Source organism: Camelus ferus, chromosome 11, assembly GCF_009834535.1.
Source record: "Camelus ferus isolate YT-003-E chromosome 11, BCGSAC_Cfer_1.0, whole genome shotgun sequence".
Lineage (NCBI taxonomy): Eukaryota > Metazoa > Chordata > Mammalia > Artiodactyla > Camelidae > Camelus > Camelus ferus.
In genome coordinates, this window is record NC_045706.1 from 67,732,201 (window position 1) to 67,756,022 (window position 23,822).

At 37.1% G+C, this 23,822-nt stretch overlaps 1 protein-coding gene across 1 annotated transcript in view; it reads right to left on the reverse strand.

The window, feature by feature from the left end:
• Window positions 1–1,476: 1,476 nt before the first annotated feature.
• Window positions 1,477–23,822, reverse strand: part of LOC102510861 — a 125,565-nt gene continuing 103,219 nt past the window's right edge. Inside the window, exons 3-5 of the mRNA XM_032490544.1 lie at window positions 6,333–6,553; window positions 5,534–5,695; window positions 1,477–3,571 (exon numbers count right to left, since the gene is read on the reverse strand). Of these exons, the coding sequence (XP_032346435.1) occupies window positions 3,400–3,571; window positions 5,534–5,695; window positions 6,333–6,553 (555 nt within the window). The 3' untranslated portion in view covers window positions 1,477–3,399. The remainder of the gene's footprint in view (window positions 3,572–5,533; window positions 5,696–6,332; window positions 6,554–23,822) is intronic.

Sequence of the window (23,822 nt, forward strand, 5' to 3'; positions counted from 1 at the left end):
AGGGGACTGAGCACCAAGCCCTGCTGGTCCCTTTCCCAGGAGTGGGCCCTCGTGTTAAAGCCATGCTGTGCCCTCCCCTCCACCCAGGCCTCCCAAGCTGCCGGGCTGCATGCACTCACTCAGCCAGATCTCCACTTGAGCTGCATGGAGGCCAGTGGATGGAGGAGAATCCCCTCCTTCGGAGCAGGGTCCCTCCAACTTTAAAAGTGAGCACAGCAGTGAACTCCTTCATGGTCAACATCTCTCACCTAAAATATACTGGAATTCCCAGAACACAGCACGAAGCATGGGGGTTTCTCTATATTCTGCAAATGTGTGGATTCTCTCTTATTCATTGTGAAAGAAATGCTGTAACCGAGACTGATCTTCTGCTTAGTTGGAATCTACATTAAGCCTCATTTCTCAAGACAGTTTGGGTAACTATTATATATCAGCCATGTAAGTGAAGTACACATAGAGTTGTTCTGTGCACAAATGTTACATTATAATTTGAAATTGTATGCAACTTGTCAATATAAACTTTTAGACAGGCCATAGCATTTATTTCTAGAGTATAATTCTGAAGTCATAAGTCTCAGTTGAAGAGCCTTTTTTTCACCTGAATATGTGTAATTTAAAAACAAATAAAGGTTCTTTAAGATGAAGTTAAATTGTACTCGTAGAAGAAACTTTTATTATTTAAGTTTTATATTCTGCTATAACAATATCCATGTTAAAAATAAATTTGATAATTATGTGAGATTGTTTCCTTTCTCTCCCTGCAAGAAACCTGCAGCATAAGTTTCTGATCAAGAAGAAATTCAATTGGACAATTTGGAAAAATCATCACATCCCTGCCCCTCCTCTCTCATTCACCATCCTGCACTCAAACTTTGGTGGAAAACTAGGGCAGGGAGGTTTTTTTTCATACAAAATTTACTCTGAGGCCCACAATTACCATCTTTGTTTACATCATGCACTCTTACAAGGCAATGAGCACAAATTGATTATTACCACGTCAGAAGTGAAGGAGACACAATACTTTTGTAACTGGAAGGAATCACATGAATAAATGACAGAGGTAGCATCATAAGATATGTGACATTTCCTGAAATTGATAAATGTATGGTGCTTGGGCTGGGGAAGATTAATTAAAACTAAAAACTATGCCCATTTCTTTGTGGTGCTGACACTGAAAGGAGGAAAGAAAGATTCTAAAGAGGAAAATTAAAGAGAAGATATTGCCTGTCAGGACGGCATAAGTTGTGTAAGAAATAGAAACAGGGAAAGAGGCAGCAGTGGAGTGGGGGCTGGTGGTCTTGGCAGAAGTGGGGCTGGAAGGCCCCTCCGAGGAGGGGACACCTCAGCATGGCAGACACCTGGAGAGACGCCACGTGGGATGAAGGCACAAACAGGAGATACAGTGCTGATCATGCTGGGCGTGAAGACCTGTCAAAATCTAGGCTGGCCAGAATGCAGTGAGGGAATGGCAGAAATGGGGGTAAATGCCACCAGGCTTCAGAAGATGGAGGGAACTGTCACCACAATAAATAGCTTGATTTCAAGTAAATTGGTCTTTGGCTGCCACTCTGGAAAGAGGATAAACCGGGTGTGAGAACGTGACAGTGATTTGAGGCTGAGGACAGAGGTGACTGGACCCAGTGGAAGCAAAAGAAGTAGAGATGGAGAGATGGAATCAAATCAACCAGGGGCCCTGCAGGCAGGGAACATGTGACAGATGATGGTTGTGGGTTTGAGGGAAGAGAGCAGTGGTGATGAAGACAGAATTCTTATTTGAGTATCAGGATCACAACCGGTGTCTTCCAGTGAAATGGGGATGAATTCAGAGAGGTGTATTGGGAAGGGAAATTGAAACGTGAGAGTTTGGAAGGAGACTTTTGACAAGGTTCCATGACAGCGGAGTAGAAATAAGATGTTCTAATGGGGATGCAAGGGTCTTGGGGTTACAGCATAACCAGAGAGGCAGCTATAAATATGAAGGGTCATTGGGGAGTGAAGTTACTTTAGCAGAGATGGAGACCAGGTACTGGGTTGACGTCACTGGATAAGCTCCATGGGCCTGTTTGTGTTCACAGGTCAACTTAGGTTTCCCAGGATCAAAAATAAAGCAGTGATCACAAGTGGTGGTCTTGTTCAGTCTGTACACACGTTGGGGCTTGATTTGTGCACGATCCCCAACCTGGTCCCTTTTCCACCACAAGGGATGGGACACCTCAGGTAGTCACAGGGCTCTAAAGAGAAATGAGGAACATGGCTGGAATCATCACACAAGTGTCATGGTACACAGGGTGCTTCTCTTTGGCTCTTGTAAAATGATGCCAACCTGTTTTTGAGCTGGAGGCTCAGCCTGTGATTGGGTTTTGAACTCTGGGATCTGCCTCCAGGTACCCTGTTCCCCTCTCTATCAAGTGAACTTCAGATCCTAAGAGATCCTAACTACCCTTGTGCTTCAGAAGCGTGAATTCAGGCACTGTCATCCTATGAAGCACTGACACCATCACCTCTCACTTCAGAGCTGGGGTTCAGTGCTCTTTGGCTAGAAAGTCAGAGCCCATGCAGGCCACAGGAGTCCGCCACATCTGCCGACAGAAACTGCCTAGCCTTGCTGTGAGAACAGACTAGAAACATACTCATTATTTGCATTATCCCACTCCACCCTCGTGAGGACAAAACAAGGCAGTATCTGCTGTGGCCTCATAACACCCTGATGGAAACTGAGATACAGGAACATTCACTCATTCCTAACTAACCAAGAAAGGGCTGATATTCACAGGGCTGTGTGATGAATACTCTGCATGTGAATTCTGAACTCATGTATCCAGTGGGAGCCGATGGAATTAAAAGCGGTGAGAGATTTTCTAAACTACCTTGAAAAGTAAAGTTGGCATTAGAAGCATTTGTGATTATGTTGATTGGGTAACTGAAACTGATATATGTACTGAAGAGTGCATTTGGGGAATCCTTTTAGGGAGCGTAAATCCAGGTTGTTCTGTTCAAATTCTCCCAATAGGCCAGGACATTTCTTTCAATGCAGGGATGGAGAGCTGCAACTGAGTGTAACAAGTCTGTTGGTGGAAATTTCTGGGTGATTGGGCAACCTTATTCATATACATATTATGTGTATATATATATCTGTACATGAATATATATACACATATATGTAATATATAGAGTTTTGTATGTAAACAACAGTGTCATTGTATAAAATACCTTCTCTATTTTCTTGAGATATATTAACAGATCATTTATTTCATGTTTTCCTATGATCTTTTCATTCTTTTCTGTTCCTTTGTTACCTCACTTCAATGAAGTTTTTTCCTCCATTTTTCATGCTAGAAGACATGCTCTCATACCACATAGTCCTACCCTGCCCTTACATGTTTATGAGATGCATAGAAATCAGCTGCACATGACTTCTGTGTGCCTGCGTCTCTCAGTGTTCCTCCCTGCGTTACTTATGGGCTGCACATGCAACTGTGAGGCTTTGCCTTGGATGGCCCCCGATGTCTCAACAAGTGGTCCATGATCTTCTCTGCGGCAGTGTCGGGAGAGTCTGCCAGGATTCTGGAAGCTGACCACGGAAAGGGGAGGTGAGGATTCAGGTTACAATCTGTAATGGAGGCTCTTATTTTCAACAGGACAGCATGTCCTGCCACCTCACCATTGCTCTCAGCATGATTTTAATGAGATTGTACCATTTTTTTGTATTATAAAGCTGTGAACATATTAATCATGTGTATTCCAGTTTAAAACTTTAGATGGCTGTACAACGTCTATGTATTCTCCCATCGTAGGATATTTAGTCTGTCTCCAGTTTTGGAGGGAATGAAAAAATTATCTACTATAAATATCTATGGACACATTTTTTGTTTACCTACTTTTTCCTTGAGCAAAATCCTGGGGGCAGAGTTGCCTGTTGATGCGGAGTTTGTGCGCTTAAATTGATTTTTTCCAACATGTTTGTACCATTAAAACGTCTCATCACCAAGACAAAAACTCAAATTGCTCCATACCATTCCCAATGCTTGGTGTTTTTCCTTCTTAGCTGTTATAATGAATCATGTTGTTAGTCTTATTTAACATAAAAATCAGTATGTTACTTTTGTTTTTATTGTGTTTTCCTAAAGAAAAAATACTGCCCATTGATTCATCTACCAGGATCAGGGAAGTCTTGATGACAAGAAAGTGCCCCATGAGCAGGGTTGAAGCCCAGATGAGTTACTTTTTGGTTCTCCAAGGTGAGTACAAAGAACAAAAAACAATTGGTTGACTCTGTCTTCTTAATTTTACTCTTCGCTGCTAAATTACTGTTTCTGGGTTTTTGCTACATTTAGAGGCAATAAGCTCATGTCCATTACTGGCAAAAATGGTTTCAAGGGGTTTTTTAATTATTATTTTTGATAAAATTCAATATATAACTATTTTAAAGTATTCAATTTGGACATCAAGGCAAAAGCAGAACTGGAGGCTCCTGACTCCCTCCTCCCATGATATAATAAATAAAGTGCTACACAAGAATCAATTTCCTGTGAGAGGAATCTAAAAATGGGTTGGTTCTCCTACACACTGGATTACAGGCAAAATACTCACATGTTAGGAAAAGCCGACATACACGAGGGCCATAAACCCAATGCCCAGCAGTGGCCCTTGCATTCAGGATGTAAACCCTGGCTCTCATCTTTATTCTAAGAAACACAGGATTCGGACAAGACATCTAGGGCACCAACATTTATAGGTGCCTTCTGAGGTCCCTAGATCACCTTGTTCTTGGAGGTCAGAGGGCTCAATATTCATGAGTCACCGAGGGACCACAGGTAATAAAGCGGTGATTGAAAACAGGTGCGCAAGGTCCTTCAGGGGTTATTTCTCCTATCTGAGAACAGAGGAAGCGGGCAAAAACACAGCTCCCATTTTCTCCAGTGCAGGGTGTAGACTACACACTTAAGTGCAATGTTTAGAAATGCTGCCTGAAAGTCAGACATCAAATGACATTGCACATGGGAGCGCTTCCTGTCAATCCTTCCTCCAGTGTGTGTGTGTGTGTGTGTACATGTGTGTGTGCGTGTGTGTGTACAGGCTGGGATCAGGCTTTCAGGTTTCTCTAGGAGGAGGTGAACTATATATTACTCTGACTGTTTTGGCTGCCACCTGAGGGTCTGATTTCTAACTCACCTATTTTTTTCACTGTGAGCTCATGACGCCCTGCGCTCACTAGGATGCTCAGTGAGTACAGAGAACAAGTCAGCGGTCTCTATCAGTCTCATGCCCTCTACGTGACTCCCTTCCCCGGCTCACGTCTGAAGTAACTCCAAGATCACAGCCCTTTCTGGGAAGACACTTCCCTTCACCACTGCTGCAGCAGCGTTTCCAGCTACTGAACGAAGGGGTCTCTCCCAGTTTGTCTCTCTCTGGAAATGATGAAAAAGACAACCCCCAGTCCTCTGATAACTTTCATGGGCAGGTGAATACTTAACGCAGCTCCTTCCCCACCCAGCTCCACAGATAGACCCCAGCCTCCAGCTACCCCACCCACCTCTGAGAGCCGACAGAACCCAGCAGCCACCAGATTCCTGGCAGTGACAAAGTGCAAAGAAACGTCTTGAAAGAGTATGTGGTCTGAACAAAAGTGCAGGCATTTTCCATAGGTCCTGCCCCCAATTTAGTGTAGAATGTATAGGAGATAAATTCCAGTTCCCTGTAATTAAGGGTGAGGAGAAGAGAAGATGGACGTCACACAGGGCATCAACTTTTCTGGCTGCTACTGAACAGAGAGGTGTGTATCTCGTTTGCTAAGGATACTGGCAGTACTTGGCACAACCTAGTACCCTGTGCACACTATGAACATAGGTGGCCATTTGGACAAACACTAAGCTTTGAGGAAAGCAAAATTCATGGACTAGCTGATTAGTGAGGTTTATCTGCCATACGAGGCCAGTCCATGAACATTTGAGAGGTGGTTACTTGTCAAATGTACAGAAACCAAAACAGAGATTTATAGAAAATGAAGAAACAAGGAAATATGGCCCAAAGAAAAGCATAAAGTCAATCTTCAGAACCCAATTCTAATAAAAATGGTGATAACTGATTTAACCAAAAGAGAGTTCAACATAATGGTCATAAAGATGTTCATCAGAATCATGAGATCAACACATAAGCAAAGAGAGAAGTTCAAATGTAGAAAGAAAATACTTTTAAAACACCAAACAGAAAAGTTACATAAGCATCATGGCAATGTGATTTGTACATTTTGTTCTTTCTCCTATGATGTAAACAGAATGGGACATCCATAACCAAAAAATTGCCTCCACACAGCACACAAGGGAGCCACTCACCTACAGATCCTCAAAGAGGTAGACGGGACCTCAGCATGTACTGGAGAGAAGGGGCGTGGCAGTGACGGTGGCAGCAGCACAAGTGGAAGCAGCAGGCGGCAGTGGGACAGCTCAGCCTTTCTGGGAAAGCAGGTGGAAGGGGAAGCTGGGGAGTCAGAGGTCAGCTGTGCATGCTGCAGCTGGAAGGATCTGTTTCTCTCCATAGGAGAGATTGCACCACACTGGGAGAGGAATGAAAGGGAAGAAGGCAGACAAAAAAACTGAATGAATACCCTCCTGTTCACCCTTGGATGATCCCAAAGGTCATCCCATTGGCTTCTGGGACCACATCCCCAAACTAGGATTTACCTATTGGTATGTGGGCACATCCAAAACCCAAGCCCCAAACACACATCTTCCTACTACTGAGTAGCACCCCCTTTTGTTTCCCTCCATGAGCTTTTTTTTTTTTTTACATGTTCCCACTCTTAGTAACAAATCACTTCTAGTAAGAGAAGCCAAAAATGTATGCTACAGTGAGACTTTGGGAAAAAAAGGTGGGGGGAACTACTCCTTACCAAAACACAAAATCCCAGTATCAGACGGCTTCACTGGAGAATTCTTCCAAACATTTAAAGAAGAATTAATACACATTCTTCTCAAATTCCTCAAAAATATCAAGGGACAAGGAACACATCCAAACTAATTCTACAAAGCAAGAATTACTTGAATACCAAAAGTAAATAAGGGTACCACAAGTAAACTATAGAGCAGTATCACTGAGGAATGTAGATACAAAATTTCTTAACAAAATAGTAGCAAATCAAATTCAAGTACATCTTAATAGGAGTATACACATTACCCAAGTGGGATTTCACCCTGGGATCCAGGGATGGTTCCACATATGCAAGTCAATAAATGTAAAATATTGTATCAATAACTGAAGAGTTAAAACAACCATCTCAGTTGATGCAGAAAAAGCATTTGACAAAATGCAACAGCCTTTCACAATAAAGACCCTTAACAAATTAAGGATACCTCAACATCATAAAGGGAATATATATCAAACACAGAGCTGGCAATATACTCAGTGAAGAAAAATTGAAAGTGCGTCCTCTAATAACACGAAAAAAAATAAAAAAGGATGCCTACTCTCACCAGTTCTAAACAATAGATATAGTACTGAAAGTCCTAGCCAGAGTAATTAAGCAAGACAAAGAAATAAAAGGCATCCAACTCAGAAACAAAGAAATAATATCATCACTATTTGCTGATATGTTGTTACATCCCAATGAGCCAAATAAAGCACTGTTGGAATTACCTAACGATTTCAAAAAAGTGGCTCGATTCAAACATCAACATACAGAAACCAGATGTATTATTTCGTATTAATGATGCAGCAGCTGAAAAAGAAATAAAGGAAATGATCTCATTCAGAAGAACAAATGAAAAGAAAGCAAAACAAACAAACAAAACCAGTAATGAGTAGAGAGATTACTTTAAGAGATTAAATATCATAGGGGTAAATTTATTCAAGGAAGTGAAGGATCTATACAACAAAAACTACAAATTTTCTGAAAGAAATACAAAAAAAAAGTAACAACAAAAAAACAACATTTATGTATGTAGAGCTGGAGAATTAATACTATTAAAATGGCCATAGTACCCAAAGCTAACTACAAATTCACTGCAATCCAAATCAACATAGAAAAGGCAATCATTACAGAAATAGCAGAGTTTTAAAGTTTGTGTGTAAATGCGAATGTCCCTCAGGAGCCAAAGCAATGCTTAGAAGAAAAGGAAGCATGGAGGTATCATGCTTCCTGACTTCAAACTATCCTACAAACCCAAACTACTAAAAACAATACGGTACTGTCAAAAAAAATTGTCACATGGACAAATGGAATAGGAGATGCCAGAGTTAAATCTGGCTATATACGGTCAACTAATATTAGACAGGAAAACCCAGAACACCCAATGAGGCAAGATAGGCACTTCAACAAAGGTGCAGGGGAAAACTACACAAATGCATGCAATAAAAATATTGAACGCCTGTCCCACACCATTCGCAAACAATTAACTCAAAATGGATTAAACACTGGTATCATAAAACTCCTTGAACACATTTTAAGAACCGTATTGATATTGTTTTTTGCAAGGATTTGTCTTGACATAATGACAAAAACACAAACAGCAAAAGCAGAAATCAACACATGGGACCACATCAAACTCAAAAGGTTTTGCACCACAAAAGAACAAGTAAAAATTCAAAAAAGATAATCTACAGAATTTGAGAAAATTTTTGGAAATGTGTATTCAAGAAGAGGTTAATATCCAAAATATATAAAAGCTCATACAACATAAAAACAAGAACAAGGAACAAACCCACCAATTCAATTAAAAAATAGACAGAATAAATAAATAGATATTTTTGCAAAGAGCTCCAAAAGTCACATGAAAAGATGTTCAATATCTCTATCGATCAGAGAAATACAAACCAAAGCCAAAATGGGATATGACCTCACACCTGTTAGAATATCTATCATCAAGAAGACACAACAGGTGGGGCAAGAATGTGGTGAAAAGAGAACCTTACAAATTGTTGTTTGGAATGTAAAATGGCCTAAACACTTGGAAAACAATATGACCGTAGCAAAAAAATTAAGAACAGATCTACTATACAACCTAACATTTCCATTTCTGCATATATATAACCAAAGAGTATGAGAACTTCGATGTGCATTTTGGTGAAGTATATGCATGCCCATGTTACAGCATTATGTACAACAGCCCAAATTAGGGAAACGTAAATGCCCATCAGCAGATGAATGGATAAAAGTATGTGGGATGTGCACAATTGGACAGTGTGCATCCAAGAGAAAGAAGGATATTCTTCAATTTGCTAAAACATAAATGGAGTTTAAGCACATTATGTAAACGAGATAATTTGGAAATAAAAGACAACTGGTATATAAGATCAGTCATGTGTAGAATAATGGAAACATCATGAAAATAGATATAAATATACTATATATAATATAGATGTATAAAATATATATGCAATATCATATAATATGAGGGGTGAAAAGGTAAATTTTATCATTACTTTATGCAAGTGACGTTCAGATGTTACCAGCTTAAAATAAGCCATTGTTATAAGACATTTTATATAAGAACCTTGGTAATTCCAATATAACTGCCTACATCATTTTTACAACTGAAAAAGATACAGGAATCAAAACTTATCCATGCAAAAACAGTCATTAAACACAAAATAAGACAGCAAAAGAGAAGAAGTATAAAGAATACAGGACAGGGAACAGTTAGCAAAACAGCAAGCTCAAAACTTTTCCTATAAATACTTACTTTAAGTGGAAGTGAATGAAACTCCCCAATAGAAAGATAAAGCACAGCTAAATGGATAGGGAAAAAAAAGAGCCAACTGAACCCTGTCTTCAAGAAACTCACTGTAGATTCAGGGACAAATAGATCAAAAGTGAGGCGATGGAAATTTATATACTATGCATATGTAACTGAGAGAAAACAGAAGTGGATATATTTATAACAGAAAATATCAGCTTTACATGAAAAACTGCCCCTAAAAGAAAAGAATGTCATAACATAAAGATAAATGGGTAATTCAACAGGAAGATAAACAGCTGTACATATATATATACCAAATATCAGAGCAAACATACATTTAAAACAAATGCTGACAAATCAGAAAGGAAAAACTGTCTGCACTATAACAGTAATAGGAGACTTCAATGCCTGACTTTGAGTCATTGATAGTTTATCCAGATAGCAAGTTCATAAAGAAACAGTGGACTTGAACTACACTATAGTGCAAACAAGACTGACTAACATATACGGAAGTTTCTGCCCAATAGCAGAAAAATACACATGTCTATTACCAAGCACACACAGAATGTTCCCCATGAAAAAATGTATGCCAGGTCACAAAACAAGACGTAACCATTTTAAGAAGTCTAAAAACATTCCAAATATCTATTTTGGCCACAACAGAGACAAAGCAGAAATTGATAGCAGCAAGGAAACTGATAAAAAATTATCAAAACATGGAAACTAAATAACACACCCTTGAACAACAAAGTGTCAAAGACAAAATCAAAAGGGAAAGTTAAAAATGCCCACAGACTAAAAAAGATGAAAACACTATTTACCAAAAGTTATGGGATGCAGCAAAAGCAGGATGTTTATATGGATATTTTCTTATATTATAAAAAGAAGAAATGTCTCAAATAAATGATGAAGGTTTACACTTACGCACTAGAAAATGAGAACAAAATATACCTGAAGTTAGAAGGAAGGAAAATCTAAAGACTAGAGCAGAGACAAAGAAAATAGAGAAATCAAAATGTCAAAAAAATCAACAAAATTGAGGTTTTGGTTTTTTTTTTTTTAAATAAACAACACAGAGAAAACTTTAGCTAGACTGTGAAAAAGTGAAAAGTCTCAAATAAATAAAATCAGAAATTAAAAAAAAAAGAGAAATTACAACAGATGCCTCAAAAAGTGAACAGTTATGCAACAACAAATTAGAGAACCTACAAGAAATGGGTAAGTTCTTAGTCTCATACATCCTACCATCCTACCTTTTTTTCTGAATAAAGAAAAATAGAGAGGCTAAACAGCCCAATAAGAAAGAAGAAGATTGAAATCAGAATAAAAAAACTTCCTAACAAGAAAAGCCCAGGTCCATAACGTTCATGGATGAAGTCTCAAAACATTCAAAAAATAATTGTCACCAATCAAATAGGATGATAATGGTACACAATCAGACACAAAAACCAATGGAATGGAAGAGAAAGCCCAGAAATAAGTGCATACATTTGATCAATTAACCTATGACAAAGGAGGTAAGAATATATTATGGAGAAAAGACAGTCTCTTTAATAAATGCTATGCTGGGAAAACTGGACAGCTCCCTGTAAAAAATGAAACTAGAGCATCTCTTAACACCATAAACAAAAATAAACTCAAAATGGATTAAAGACCTAAGCATAAGACAAGATGCTCTAAAATTCCTAGAGGAAAGCATAGGCACGTAAATCACAGCAATAACTTTTTTTTCCCCAACAGTGCCTAGCGTAATGGAAATAAAAGCAAACATAAGCAAATGGGACCTAATTAAACCTAAAAGCTTTGCATAGCAAAGGAAACCATAAACAAAGTGAAAAGACAACGGACAGAATGGGAGAAAACATTTGCAAATGATGAGGCTGACAAGGGATTAAATCCAAAATATATGAGCAGCTCATACAACTTAATATAAAAGGAAACAACCAACCCAATCAAATAATGGGTAGAAGACCTAAATAGACAGTTCACTAAGAAGACACACAGATGGCCAACAGGCACATGAAAAGATTCAAAATATCGCTAATTATTAGGGAACTACATATCAAAACCACAATGAGGTGTCACCTCACACCAGTCAGAATGGCCATTATTAAAATGTCTACAAAGAATAAATGCTGGAGAGAGTGTGGAGAAAAGGGGACCCTCCTACACTGTTGGTGGTAATGTAAATTGGTGCAGTCATTTTGGAGATGAGTACAGAGGTTCCTGAAAAAACTGAAAACAGAGTTAATATATGACTGAGCAATCCCACTCCTGGGGATGTATCTGGGTAAAACTATAACCCAAATGGACACATGCCCCCCAGTGTTCACAGCATCGCTCTTTACAATAGCCAAGATATGGGGGCAACCTAAATGTCCATCAACAGATGAGTGGATAAAGATGTTATATATATATATATATATATATACACAAACACACACACAATGGAATATTACTCAAGCATAAAAAGAATGAGATTATGCCATTTGCAGCAACACAAGTGGACCTAGAGATTATTATATTAAATGAAATAAGTCTGACAGAGAAAGACAAATGTTATTTCATGATATGATTAGCGCTATCTAAAACAAAATGACAAAAGTGAATTTGTTTACAAATCAGAACTAAACTCACACACACAGAAAAAAATAATGGTTACCAAAGGGAAAAATGGTGGGGGGAGGAATAAACTAGAATTTTGGGATTAATATATACACACTACTGTAAATAAAATATAAACAAAAGGGCCTGCTGTGTAGCATATGGAACTATGTTAAATATCTTGTAATAACCTATAATGGAAAAGATTTGAAAAAGAATATATATATATATATGAGTGTGTATATATATAATTGAATCCCTTTGCTGTATATCAGAAACTAACACATCATTCTAAATCAAATATACATCAATTTTAAAAACTCATGATAATTATTCTAAACAAAATAGTTACAGGATAATTTACCTTAACAAAATTAAGGACCTTTATGAAAGCCCAATTTAACATTTCCAACAAAGAGAAAAAACTGCATACTTTCCCTCTAAGTTCTGGTAGATGGCACAATGTCCACTCTCACCACTTCTATTCAATCTAGGAAGTCTAATTTATAGCATTTTAGAAATAAAAAATAATAAAATGAACCAAATCATAAAGGAGGGAATTGTCTGTATGCAAAGGGAATAATCCTTTATAGAAAAAAAATATATATATATAGAACCACTTAAAGCAATTCTGAGCAAGAACAACAAAGATGGGGGGATCACATCTCCTGATTTCAGATTATATTGAAAGCCATCATCCTCAAAACACGATTTGACTAGCACCAAAACAGGCAAGGGGACTCACAGAATAGAATAGAAAGCTCAGAAATACACCCAAGAATAGACAGTCAACTAATTTTGGCAAAGGTATCATGAATACACAACGGGGAACCAATATTCTCTTCAATACATTTCATTGGCTAAAGGGGGATATACACTTGCAAGAAAGTTGAATCCTATTTACACCACACACAATAATCAACCCAAAATGGATTAGAGACTTAAACATCACAACTGAAAGTACGAAACCTCTTGAAGGAAACGTGCAAAAAGCACACTGACCTTGGATGCCTCAGGTGGGCTCTGGAACCCAGGGGGGGCCGCGTGGTCTCCCCAGCCAGGCTGGGTCCAGCCCAGGTTGCTGTGCGCTGTGCTCTGGGTCAGCGGGGACCCGGCCTCAGCCTGCCTGCGCAGCTGCCACTGGGAAGCACGCCGGCCCAGGTCAGCAGGCGTCCAACGCTGCCAAGCCCAGGGCCCAAGGGCCCCCCAACTCCAGGTAACAGAAAATGTAAAAATACACCTTCCGATCAATGTCAGAAGATCACAAAGACCCAACAGTATAGTGAGAAGACAACGCGAACAACAAGAAAGGCCAGGAGGCTGAGAGACCTTCTGAGAGGTAACTCACCCGAAGCAGGGCCAGGTGAGAGGATCCCAGCAGCACTGCAGGGCAGGACGCCAGGAGACAGGGCCACCGGGGAGGTGACAGCGCTCCCTTCTGCGGGAGGGTCCCAGCCACCATGGTAGCTCCAGGTGACCTACATCAGCCTCCACTTTCAGTGTCGTCCCCAGGTCACCACCACCCAGCCAGGTAGGATTCTGATTGGCTGCGTCTTATCTGACGTCACCTGTGCGCACTGTGTGCCGCCTGAGAGTCAGCAGTGCCTGTGATTGGCCGCCTCCCTGCCCTTTCCCAGCCAAAGTCACTCCACACATCCCTTTAATCAGTCCCCTTCTCTCTCCCTGACCCTAACCCAAAGGTCCCTGCATGAGCCTTGGAAGAAAAGCATCCTTATCCAGTTCTGGATCTTAGGGGATTAGAAGTTTTTACCATTAACTATGCTGTTATTAGCTGCAGACTTTTTCTTTTTCTTTTTGTTAATCAAACTATGGAAGTTCCCGTCTGTTCCCAGTGTATAGGGTTACATTATGATTAGATATTGAACGTTGTCCTATTCTTTACCTGCAACTATTGTGATAGTAGTATTCTTGTTCTAAATACTGCTATATGGTTATTATATTCATGTATAAATATCAACTCGGCCTTTAATAGTTGAATTTTCCCTATTAGGTATGGAGTTTTTTGTGGTTTTTGTTGTTTTCATATTGTTTTTCATTATAGGTTTCTACACGATATAGAATATAGTAACTGTGCTATAAGGAAGAAACTTGTTTATCTGTTTTATATATAGTAGTTAGTGACTCCAAATCTGGATTCCAATTTGTCCCTTCACATCCCCTTAGTCCCCGGGTAACCATAGTTGATGTTCTGTCTCTGAATCTGTTGCTGTTTTGTAAATAAGTTCATTTGTGTCATTTTTTTTTTAAATTTAGATTTCACATATGAGTGGCATTTTTTTTTTCTCTTTCTGGATTACTTCATTTAGAATGACAATCTCCAGGCCCATCCATAGTGCTACAAATGACATTATTTTATCCATTTTATGCCTAAGTATTATTCCATTGTATAAATATACCACAATTTCTTTATCTAGTCACCTGTCAATGGACATTTAGGTCATTTCAATGCCTTGACTATTAAATTCTGCTGCTGTAAACATTGGGGTGCATGTATCTTTTCAAAATAGAATCCCCTTCAGAAATATGCCCAGCAGCGGGATTGCTGGACCATATGTTTAAGTCTATTTTTAGTTTTTGGAGGAATACCCATATTGTTTTCTATAATGGTTACACCAAACTACATTCCCACCAACAGTATAGGATCATTCCCTTTTTCTCCACACCTTCTTTGGCATTTATCATTTGTGGATTTTTAATGATGACCATTGTGACAGGTGTGAGGTTATATCTCACTATAGCTTTCATTTTGATTTTCATTTTGACAATTAGGGATATTGAACATTTTTCATCTGCCTATTGGCCATTTGGCTTACTTCATTGGAAAATTGCTTCTTCAAGTCTTTGGTTCATTTTTAGACTGGATTGTTTGTTCTTCTGTTATTCAGCTGTATGTGCTGTTCTTATATTCTGGAAGTTAGGCCCTTGTCATTCCCATCATTTGCAAATATTTTCTCCCATTCCATAGGTTGTCTTTTTGTTATGCTTATGGTTTCCTTTGCTGTGCAAAAGCGTATGAGATTAGTCAGGTCCCATTTGTAGTTTTTTTGGCTTTTATTTCTATTGCCTGGTGGATTGTCCTGGTAAAACATTGCCAAGATTTATGTTAGAAACTGTTTTACCTATGTTTTCTTCTATGAAGCTGATCATGTCTTGCCTTATGTTTATAAGTCTTTAAGCCATTTTGATTTTATTTTTGTGTATGGTGTGAGGGAGTGTTCTAACTTAATTTACATGTCACTGTCCAGTTTTCACAATACCACTTGGTGAAGAGACAGTCCTTTCTCCATTGGATATTCTTATCTCCTTTGTCAAATATTGATTGCAGGTTTGTGGCTTTATTTCTGGGCTGTCTATTCAGTTCCATTGATCCATATGTCTGTTTCTGTGCTAACACTACACTGCCTTGATTACTGTATCTCTGTAGTATTGCCTGAAGTCTGGTGTGCTTATTCATCCAGCTTCATTCCTTTTCTTCAGTATTTCTTTAACAATTCTAGGTCTTTTGTGATTCCATATAAGTTGGCAGATTATTTGTTCCAGTTCTGTCAAAAATGTGCTGGGTAATTTAATAGGGATGGCATTAAATTTGTAGATTGATTTGGGTAGTATGGTCATTAGCAATATTTATTCAAATCCAAGAGCATAGAGTATCTTTCCATTTTTTTAAGTCTTCTTTAATGTCCTTAATCAATATTTTGTAGTTTTCTATGTGTAAGTCTTTCATCTCCTTGTCAGATGTATTCCTAAGTATTTTATTTTATTGGATGTAATTTTGTTTTATTTTATTTTTTATAGAGTTATAATCAGTTTACAATGTTGTGTCAATTTCTGGTGTAGAGCACAATTTGTCAGTCATGCATTTGTATATATGCATTCATTTTCATATTCTTTATCACCATGAGCTACTACAAGATCTTGTATATATTTCCCTGTGCTATATAGTATAATCTTGTTTTTCTATTATATATATACACCTGTCAGTATCCACAGATCTATAGCTTCCAGTCTGTCCCTTCCCATTCACCTCCCCTGTGACAACCATAAGTTTGTAGTCTATGTCTGTGAGTCTGTTTCTGTTTTGTATTTAAGTTCATTTGTTTGTTTCTTTGCTTGTTTGTTTGTTTTTTAGATTCCACATATGAGTGATATCATATGGTATTTTTCTTTCTCTTTCTGGCTTACTTCACTTAAAATGACATTCTCAGGGACATCTATATTGCTGCAAATGGCATTATGTTGTTTTTTATAACTGAATAATTTCCATTGTATAAATATACCACAACTTCTTTATCCAGTCATCTGTTGATGGACATGTAGGCTGTTTCCATGTCTTGGCTATTGTAAATTAGTGTTGCTATGAATATTGGGATGCAGAAGTCTTTTTGAATTAGGGTTCCTTCTAGACATATGCACAGGAGTGGGATTGTTGTGTATTTTGGTAGGTTGATTTTTAGTCCTTTGAGGAATCTACATACTGTTTTCCACAATGGCTGGACCAAACTGCATTCCCACCAATAGTGTAGGAGGGTTCCCTTTTTGCTACACATGCTCAAGCATTTATTACTTGGCGACTTTTGAATGATAGCCATTCTGACTGGTGTGAGGTGATACCTCATTGTAGTTTTGATTTGCATTTCTCTAATAATTAGTGATATTGAGCATTTTTTCATGTGCCTATTGGTCATTCATATGTCTTCACTGGAGAATTGCTTGTTTAGGTCTTCTGCCCATGTTTGAATTGGGTTGTTTGTTTTTCTCTTATTAAGTTGTATGGGCTGTTTATGTATTCTGAAGATCAAGCCTTCATCAGTTTCATCTTTTGCATACATTTTCTCCGATTCTGTTGGTTGTCATTTTGTTTTGCTTATTGTTTCCTTTGCTGTGCAAAAGCTTATAAGTTTAATTAGGTCCCATTTGTTTATTTTTGCTTTTCTTTCTTTTGCTTGGGTAGACTGCCCTAGGAGAACATGGCTGAGATATATGAGAGATAATGTTTTGCCTATGTTTTCTTCTAAGAGGTTTATTATGTCTTATCTTATGTTTAAGTCTTTAAGCCATCTTGAGTTTATTTTTGTGTATGGTGTGAGAGAATTCTAACTTCATTGATCTACATGCAGCTGTCCAGTATTCCCAACACCGTTTGCTGAAGAGATTGTCTTTATTCTATTGTATGTTCTTGCCTCCTCTGTCAAAGATTAATTGACCAAAAGTTTGTGGCTTCATTTCTGGGCTCTCTATTCTGTTCCATTAATCCGTATGGCTGTTTTTGTACCAATATCATTCTGTCTTGATTACTGTACCTCTACAGTATTGTCTGAAAAATGGAAGGGTTATTCCTCCAGCCTCATTCTTTTACTTCAGCAATACTTTGGCAATTGTGGGTCTTTTGTGATTCAATATAAATTTTAATATGCTTTGTTCAGTTCTATGAAATACGTCCTGGGTAATTTGATAGGGATTGCCTTAAATCCACAGATTGCCAAGAACATTAATCATTAACATTATATTCTCAATTTTGCCAAGGATGGTCCTCAGCTAGCACCAGTACAAACAATGACTGCCTTATGGCAGTAGGACTCAACTGCCTATTTTAGAGCAGAGATGAGGGACATTCCTAAGAGGTGTTTAAGTGGAGGCCATAAAATCTTGGCTTGACTAAAACTGGGAAGACAGGGAGTGCAGAAGTGGGTGGATCAGTGGATCATAGGGTTAGATGAAATCTGAGACTCTTGGAGTGTGGTCCAAAAACCACATAATAGCTTAGTTACAAGAATAAGAGAAGTTTCTATTATATTTCGGAAGCTAATGAAATGAAAATATCTGGTACAGTCTTAAATTGTAGGAGACATTGTTTAGTTTTTGAAAATGAGGTGCATTAAAAAAACTTTTACGGGGGAGGGTATAGCTCAGTGGTAGGAGGTCCTGGGTTCAATCCACAGTACCCCCATTAAATCAATCAATCAATAAACTTAATTACCTCCTCTCCAAAAAAAAAAAAAAAAAGGATTTATAAAAGCATAAATATACCTCTGTAAGGTAATTTGAGCACATAGGTTACTGTAAGAAAACTACTTCAATACTGCAGAAAGCCCAGCTGGAACCAAACATTTGGCATATATTATTTGTACTAAAGTGCAATGCTTTTTTTACTATATAAACTTAATTTTAGAATTTTGTCCTGATGACTAGATGAAATATGGGACAAAAAAATTGGCTACATTCCTAGAGAAATGTATTTTGAAATCCATTGTTTTCATTATATGTCACAGAACACAGGCTCATGAACAATGATGTTTAAAGCTGGACTGGTTTCTTTTTCTTCCAGATTTTGGACACATTTGATCTACATAAGTTTTTCTACAGGATTGCTGCTGTCATTATGTCTTTCAGATAACATACAACATATGGTCCACTGAGACACATACATTTTCCTCTTCACTGCTCTAACTCAGTACCACAAAGAATGTCTGGGCAGATCGTAGGCATTCAAATTTTTTTCAATGAACATATAATCACAGAACACTTAGAGTGGATTAGGGAAGAAATAAAAAAGCAAATGAAGAGACATGAAGACTCATATAATTGGGGCTAACCTAATGGGAAAAAGGTGAAGTATTTCATACCTGTAAGAATATATAGGTTATTTCCCTTATAATAGTTATGGTTTCATTTGTCATGGAGAGTTATAAGAATTACTGACACCTCAATTTCATAGTAAAGTGGTTAAAATATCTTCATGGAAGACCATTAAAATATGAATAAATACTTATCCATTTACTATGGCCAGATATGGCCTTCCGTGCAAGTGAATCACTAGACAAATCCTGAAGGCCTATGCACACCCTGGGAGTCATTATGAATGATTTCCAAAGGTATCAGATATGGCTGACCATGTGTGGTATGTAAGCACAATTCCTAAATTCCAGCTAGGCTGCAAAACATAATTTTGCTATTCATTCATTCAAAAAAAAAAAAAAGACTGAGATAGAATCAAAAGATAATTTCAATGCCTGGTCTAAAAAATACAGATTCAAAATATTATATAATATACCACATATTATGTGAACCATATGAATGACATACTCATTAATGTTTTAGATGCAAAACTCTAGCAAATTCTTTGACTTCTTTTTTTTAATGAGTTATAGAATTAAGGAGTCATTTCTACCCTTAAGTAAAAAAGAATTTTTCACCCTTTCCCTATATAGGTTGCTAAAATTACATGTTCTTGGTCCTAAAACCCCACTGGATGGAAAAAGCAAGACTCATTTGTATTCAGTATTAACAGTGGAGTGAGCTTACAGGATCCTCTAATATGTAACTACAGGACACTGACTTCAGTCAAGGACTATTTAGGACTCAATGAGTAGATTTTCCACTCTCAGTCATGAGGACCTCAGAATGTGGAAATGAAAATCACTCTGATTTATGACTGACCAAATTTCTGTTTCTATCTTCATGATTATCTTAAAAGATTAAATAATATTTTCCCAACTAAAAAAGAGCTGTGCTTGACATTTAATCAAATTCTGGTATAACTGTATAACTCATTCATTGTGTGTATCATCATTAATGACACTTAAACAACCTGTAAAAACCACATCCTAATAAAAGGATGGAGCCAGTCTTCAGAATATCATTTGGCCTCAGTCTCATGCAATGTCAGCCTCTAGGAGAAGTCCTGAAATAGCAAGAACTTTCCCAGAGCCTGGGATGATACTAAAATCTGAACTTCAGAAGATGTGTAACATTCCAAAGCAGAAATGTTTGGAGTAGTAAATGCTCTGATATAATTATAAGTTTCAATGATTTCAAAGAGAAAGGCTTTTAATAGATTTTTTTCTTTTAAAAATGTCTTTTGATGCTTTAATATTATCTGAAATTTCCATCCTTGCTTATTTCATAGGAATATAGGAAGAATCAATAAAATAATATTTATATAGCTTTTAAAGTTACTGGAAAAATGTGTTAAATATCCAGAGAAACTTATACTGCCTATAAAAATAAGATAGAATGTTTTAAAGATCTGAAAAATATCAATATACTTTGTTTTGGGGCACAATGTTTTGAGAAAGCAAATAAATACCACGTTGAACTCAAATCATAAGTGTAGACAAAAGTTACAAGAATATCTAACTTTCCATCAAAAGCATAACGTTTTGATGCCTTTATAAATTTATGCTATTTTAACCAATAATTCTTGTATTTACTGTCAGAAAAAACCCCCAGTAATGATGAGCAAAATCCACAAAATAGCATGTTCAGCTAAATGCTAGGCTCTTGAAACTCTGTGATTCATGATTAAACAATTTGTTTTTCTGTGATGTCAGAATAATCCTTTTAAACCAATGCCTATTTTTAAAAATGCCTCCTAACTTTCTGCTGAAAAGAGGGGGGAAATGCAACATTTCACTTCAGAATTTATCTTCAATAATAAATTGTTCCGTGTTTTCTTTGAAAGGCTGGATGTGCCCTTTTGAGGATACCTGGTACACTTTCCCTACTTCAACCTCACAGGCTGAAATTAGAAAGAGACATTGTGCAGAGTGTCACACTGTTAATGGTGCATTTAAAACAACTAAAACATATATCAGAGTTAGAAAATCCTGTTAATCCCAATAATTGACATAAGTCCAGACATACTTTGGAAACATCCAAATACTGACAAAGAAAGCCTATGAACAAGACTTCATCTTTTAGGGGATTGTAAAAATACTTTTTTTTAAAGAAATTAAAAATATATTTGACATACAACATTGTGTTAGTTTCAGGTGTACAGCATAGTGATTGGACATTTATATACATTATGAAATTATTACCGCAATAAATCTAGTAACTGTGGCCATACAAAGTTATTACAGTATTATTGACTATGTTCCTTATGCTGTATATTAGAGCCCTATAATTTATTTTATATTAAATATAAGATTGTACATCTTAACCACTTCAACTTTTTCAACTGTATCTGCACCCCTACCCCTCGCAACCATGAGTTTATTCCCTGTATCTATGAGTATATTTGTTTGGTTTTGTTTGATCATTTGTTTTGCTTTTTAGAATTCATGTATAAGTGACATCATGTGATATTTGTCTTTCCCTGTCTGACTTATTCTCCTTAGAATAATACCCTCTAAGTCAGTCCATGCTGTGGCAAGTGGAAAGCTTTCCTTTTTATGGCTTAGTAATATTCCACTGTGGGTGTCTGTATATGAAATATATATATGTAAAACTAACCTTCATCCATCCAGCTGTGGTGGACTCTTCGTTGGCTTTCATATCTTAGTATTATAAATAATGCTTCAATGAATAGAGTGGCGCCTCTATCATTCCGAATTACTGGTTTTATTTTTAAGGGGTGAAATATCCAGAAGTGAAATTGCTGGGTCATATGATAGTTTTATTTTTAATTTTGAAGAATCTCCATGCTGTTTTCCATCGCAGTTGCACACATTTACATTCCCACCAACAGTGCACAAGGGATCCCTTCTCTCCACATCCTCCCCAATACCTGTTATTTCTTGCCTTTTTGATAATAATTCTGTCAGGTGTGAGGTGACATCTCATTGTGGTTCTGATTTGCATTTTCCTGATGAGTAGTGATGCTGAGCATCTTTTCATGTGTTTGTGGGCCATCTTTTTGTCCTTTGGAGAAATGTCTATTCAGGTCCTCTGCACAATTTTAAGTCAAATTCTTTGTTTTTCTGATATTAAGTTTTGTGATTTCTTTATACAATTTGGATATTGACTCTTCATCAAGTATATTATTTGCAAATATCTTCTCCCATTCAGTAGGCTGTCTTTTCATTTTGTTGATAGTTCCCATTGCTATGCAAAACCTATTCCTTTCACATTGTCCCATTTGTTTATTTTTGCTTTTCTTACCCTTGCCTGAGGAGACAGATCCAAAAGAAAATCCTTAGAACTAATACCAAAGAATGTCCTACCTATGGTTTATTGTAGTTGCTTTGTGATTTCAGGTCTTACATTTATGTCTTTAATCATTTTGAGTTTATTTTTGTGAATGATGTAAGACCGGTTTCAATCTTTTGCGTGTGGCTGTCCAGGTTTCCCAAAGGCATTTATTGAAGAGGCTATTATTTCCCTATTGTACAGTATTAACTCCTTTGTCATAAGTTAATTGACCATAAAACTATGGGTTTATTCCTGGGGTCTCCATTCTGTTCCATTGATTTGTGTGCCTGTTTTTCTTCCAGTACCATACTGTTCTGATGCTGTAGCTTTTTGTTCTACTCTTTGTACGATAGTGACAGTTTTACTTCTTCCTTTCCAATTTGGATGCCTTTATTTCTTTTTCTTCTCTGATTGCTATGACTAGGACTTCTCATACTAAGAGGAATAAAAGCGGGGAGAGTGGGCATCCTTGTCTTGTTCCTGATCTCATAGGAAATGATTTCAGCTTTTTACCATTGAGTATGATGTTAGCTGTGGCTTACTCATAAATGGCTTTCATTATGTTGAGGTATGTTCTCTCTATGCCCACTTTCTGGGAAGTTTTTATCATAAACAGATGTTGAATTCTGTAAAAAGATTTTTCCGTATATACTGAGATATCATATGTTTTTTATTCTATTTGTTAATGTGATGTATTACATTGACTGATTTGAAATAGTGCAACATCCTTGCATCTCTGTGATAAAATCCACTTGACCATGGTGTATGATCCTTTTAATTTTTTAATGCTAGACAGCCACAGGCATAAGATTTTTACTGTTGAATTCAGTTGGCTAATAGTTTGTTGAGAAATTTTACATCTATATTTATCAAAGATATTGGCCTACAGTTTTCTTTTTTTGTGGTATCTTTGGCTTTGCCCAGTAACTCTGGCCTTGAAGGAGGACCTTGAAAGCATTTCTTCCCCTTCAATTTTTTGGGAAGAGCTTGAGAAGGATAGGTATTAACTTTTCTTTAAATATATGGTCGATTCCCCTGTGAAGCCATCTGGTTCTAGACCTCGGTTTCTTGCGAGTTTTTTGATGACTGATTCAGTATCATTACTAGTAAATGGCCTGTTCAGATTTTCTATTTCTTCCTGATTCAGCCTTGGAAGATTTATTTATTTATATACATTTTTTTTTTTGAAGTAGAGTTAGTTTACAATATTTCATCAATTTGAGCTTACAGTACAATGCTTCAGTCATATAGGAACATAAATATATTTGTTTTCATATTCTTTTTTGCCATAAGTTACTACAAGATATCGAATATAGTTCCCCACATTATACAGAATAAAATTGTTGTTTACCTCTTTTACATATATCAGTACAAAGAAATCTTGAACTACCAATTTGTGCCTTCCCACCTGCTTTTCTCCCTGGTAAGTTTGTTTTCTATGGCTGTGAATCTGTTTCTGTTTTGTAAATAAGTTTACCTGTCTCCTTTTTTTTTTTAAAGATTCCACATATAATTGGTAAAATATGATACTTTTCTTTCTCTTTCTGGCTTAATTCATTCACAATGATATTCTCCAGGGACATCCATAGTATGGCAAATGGCATTATTTTA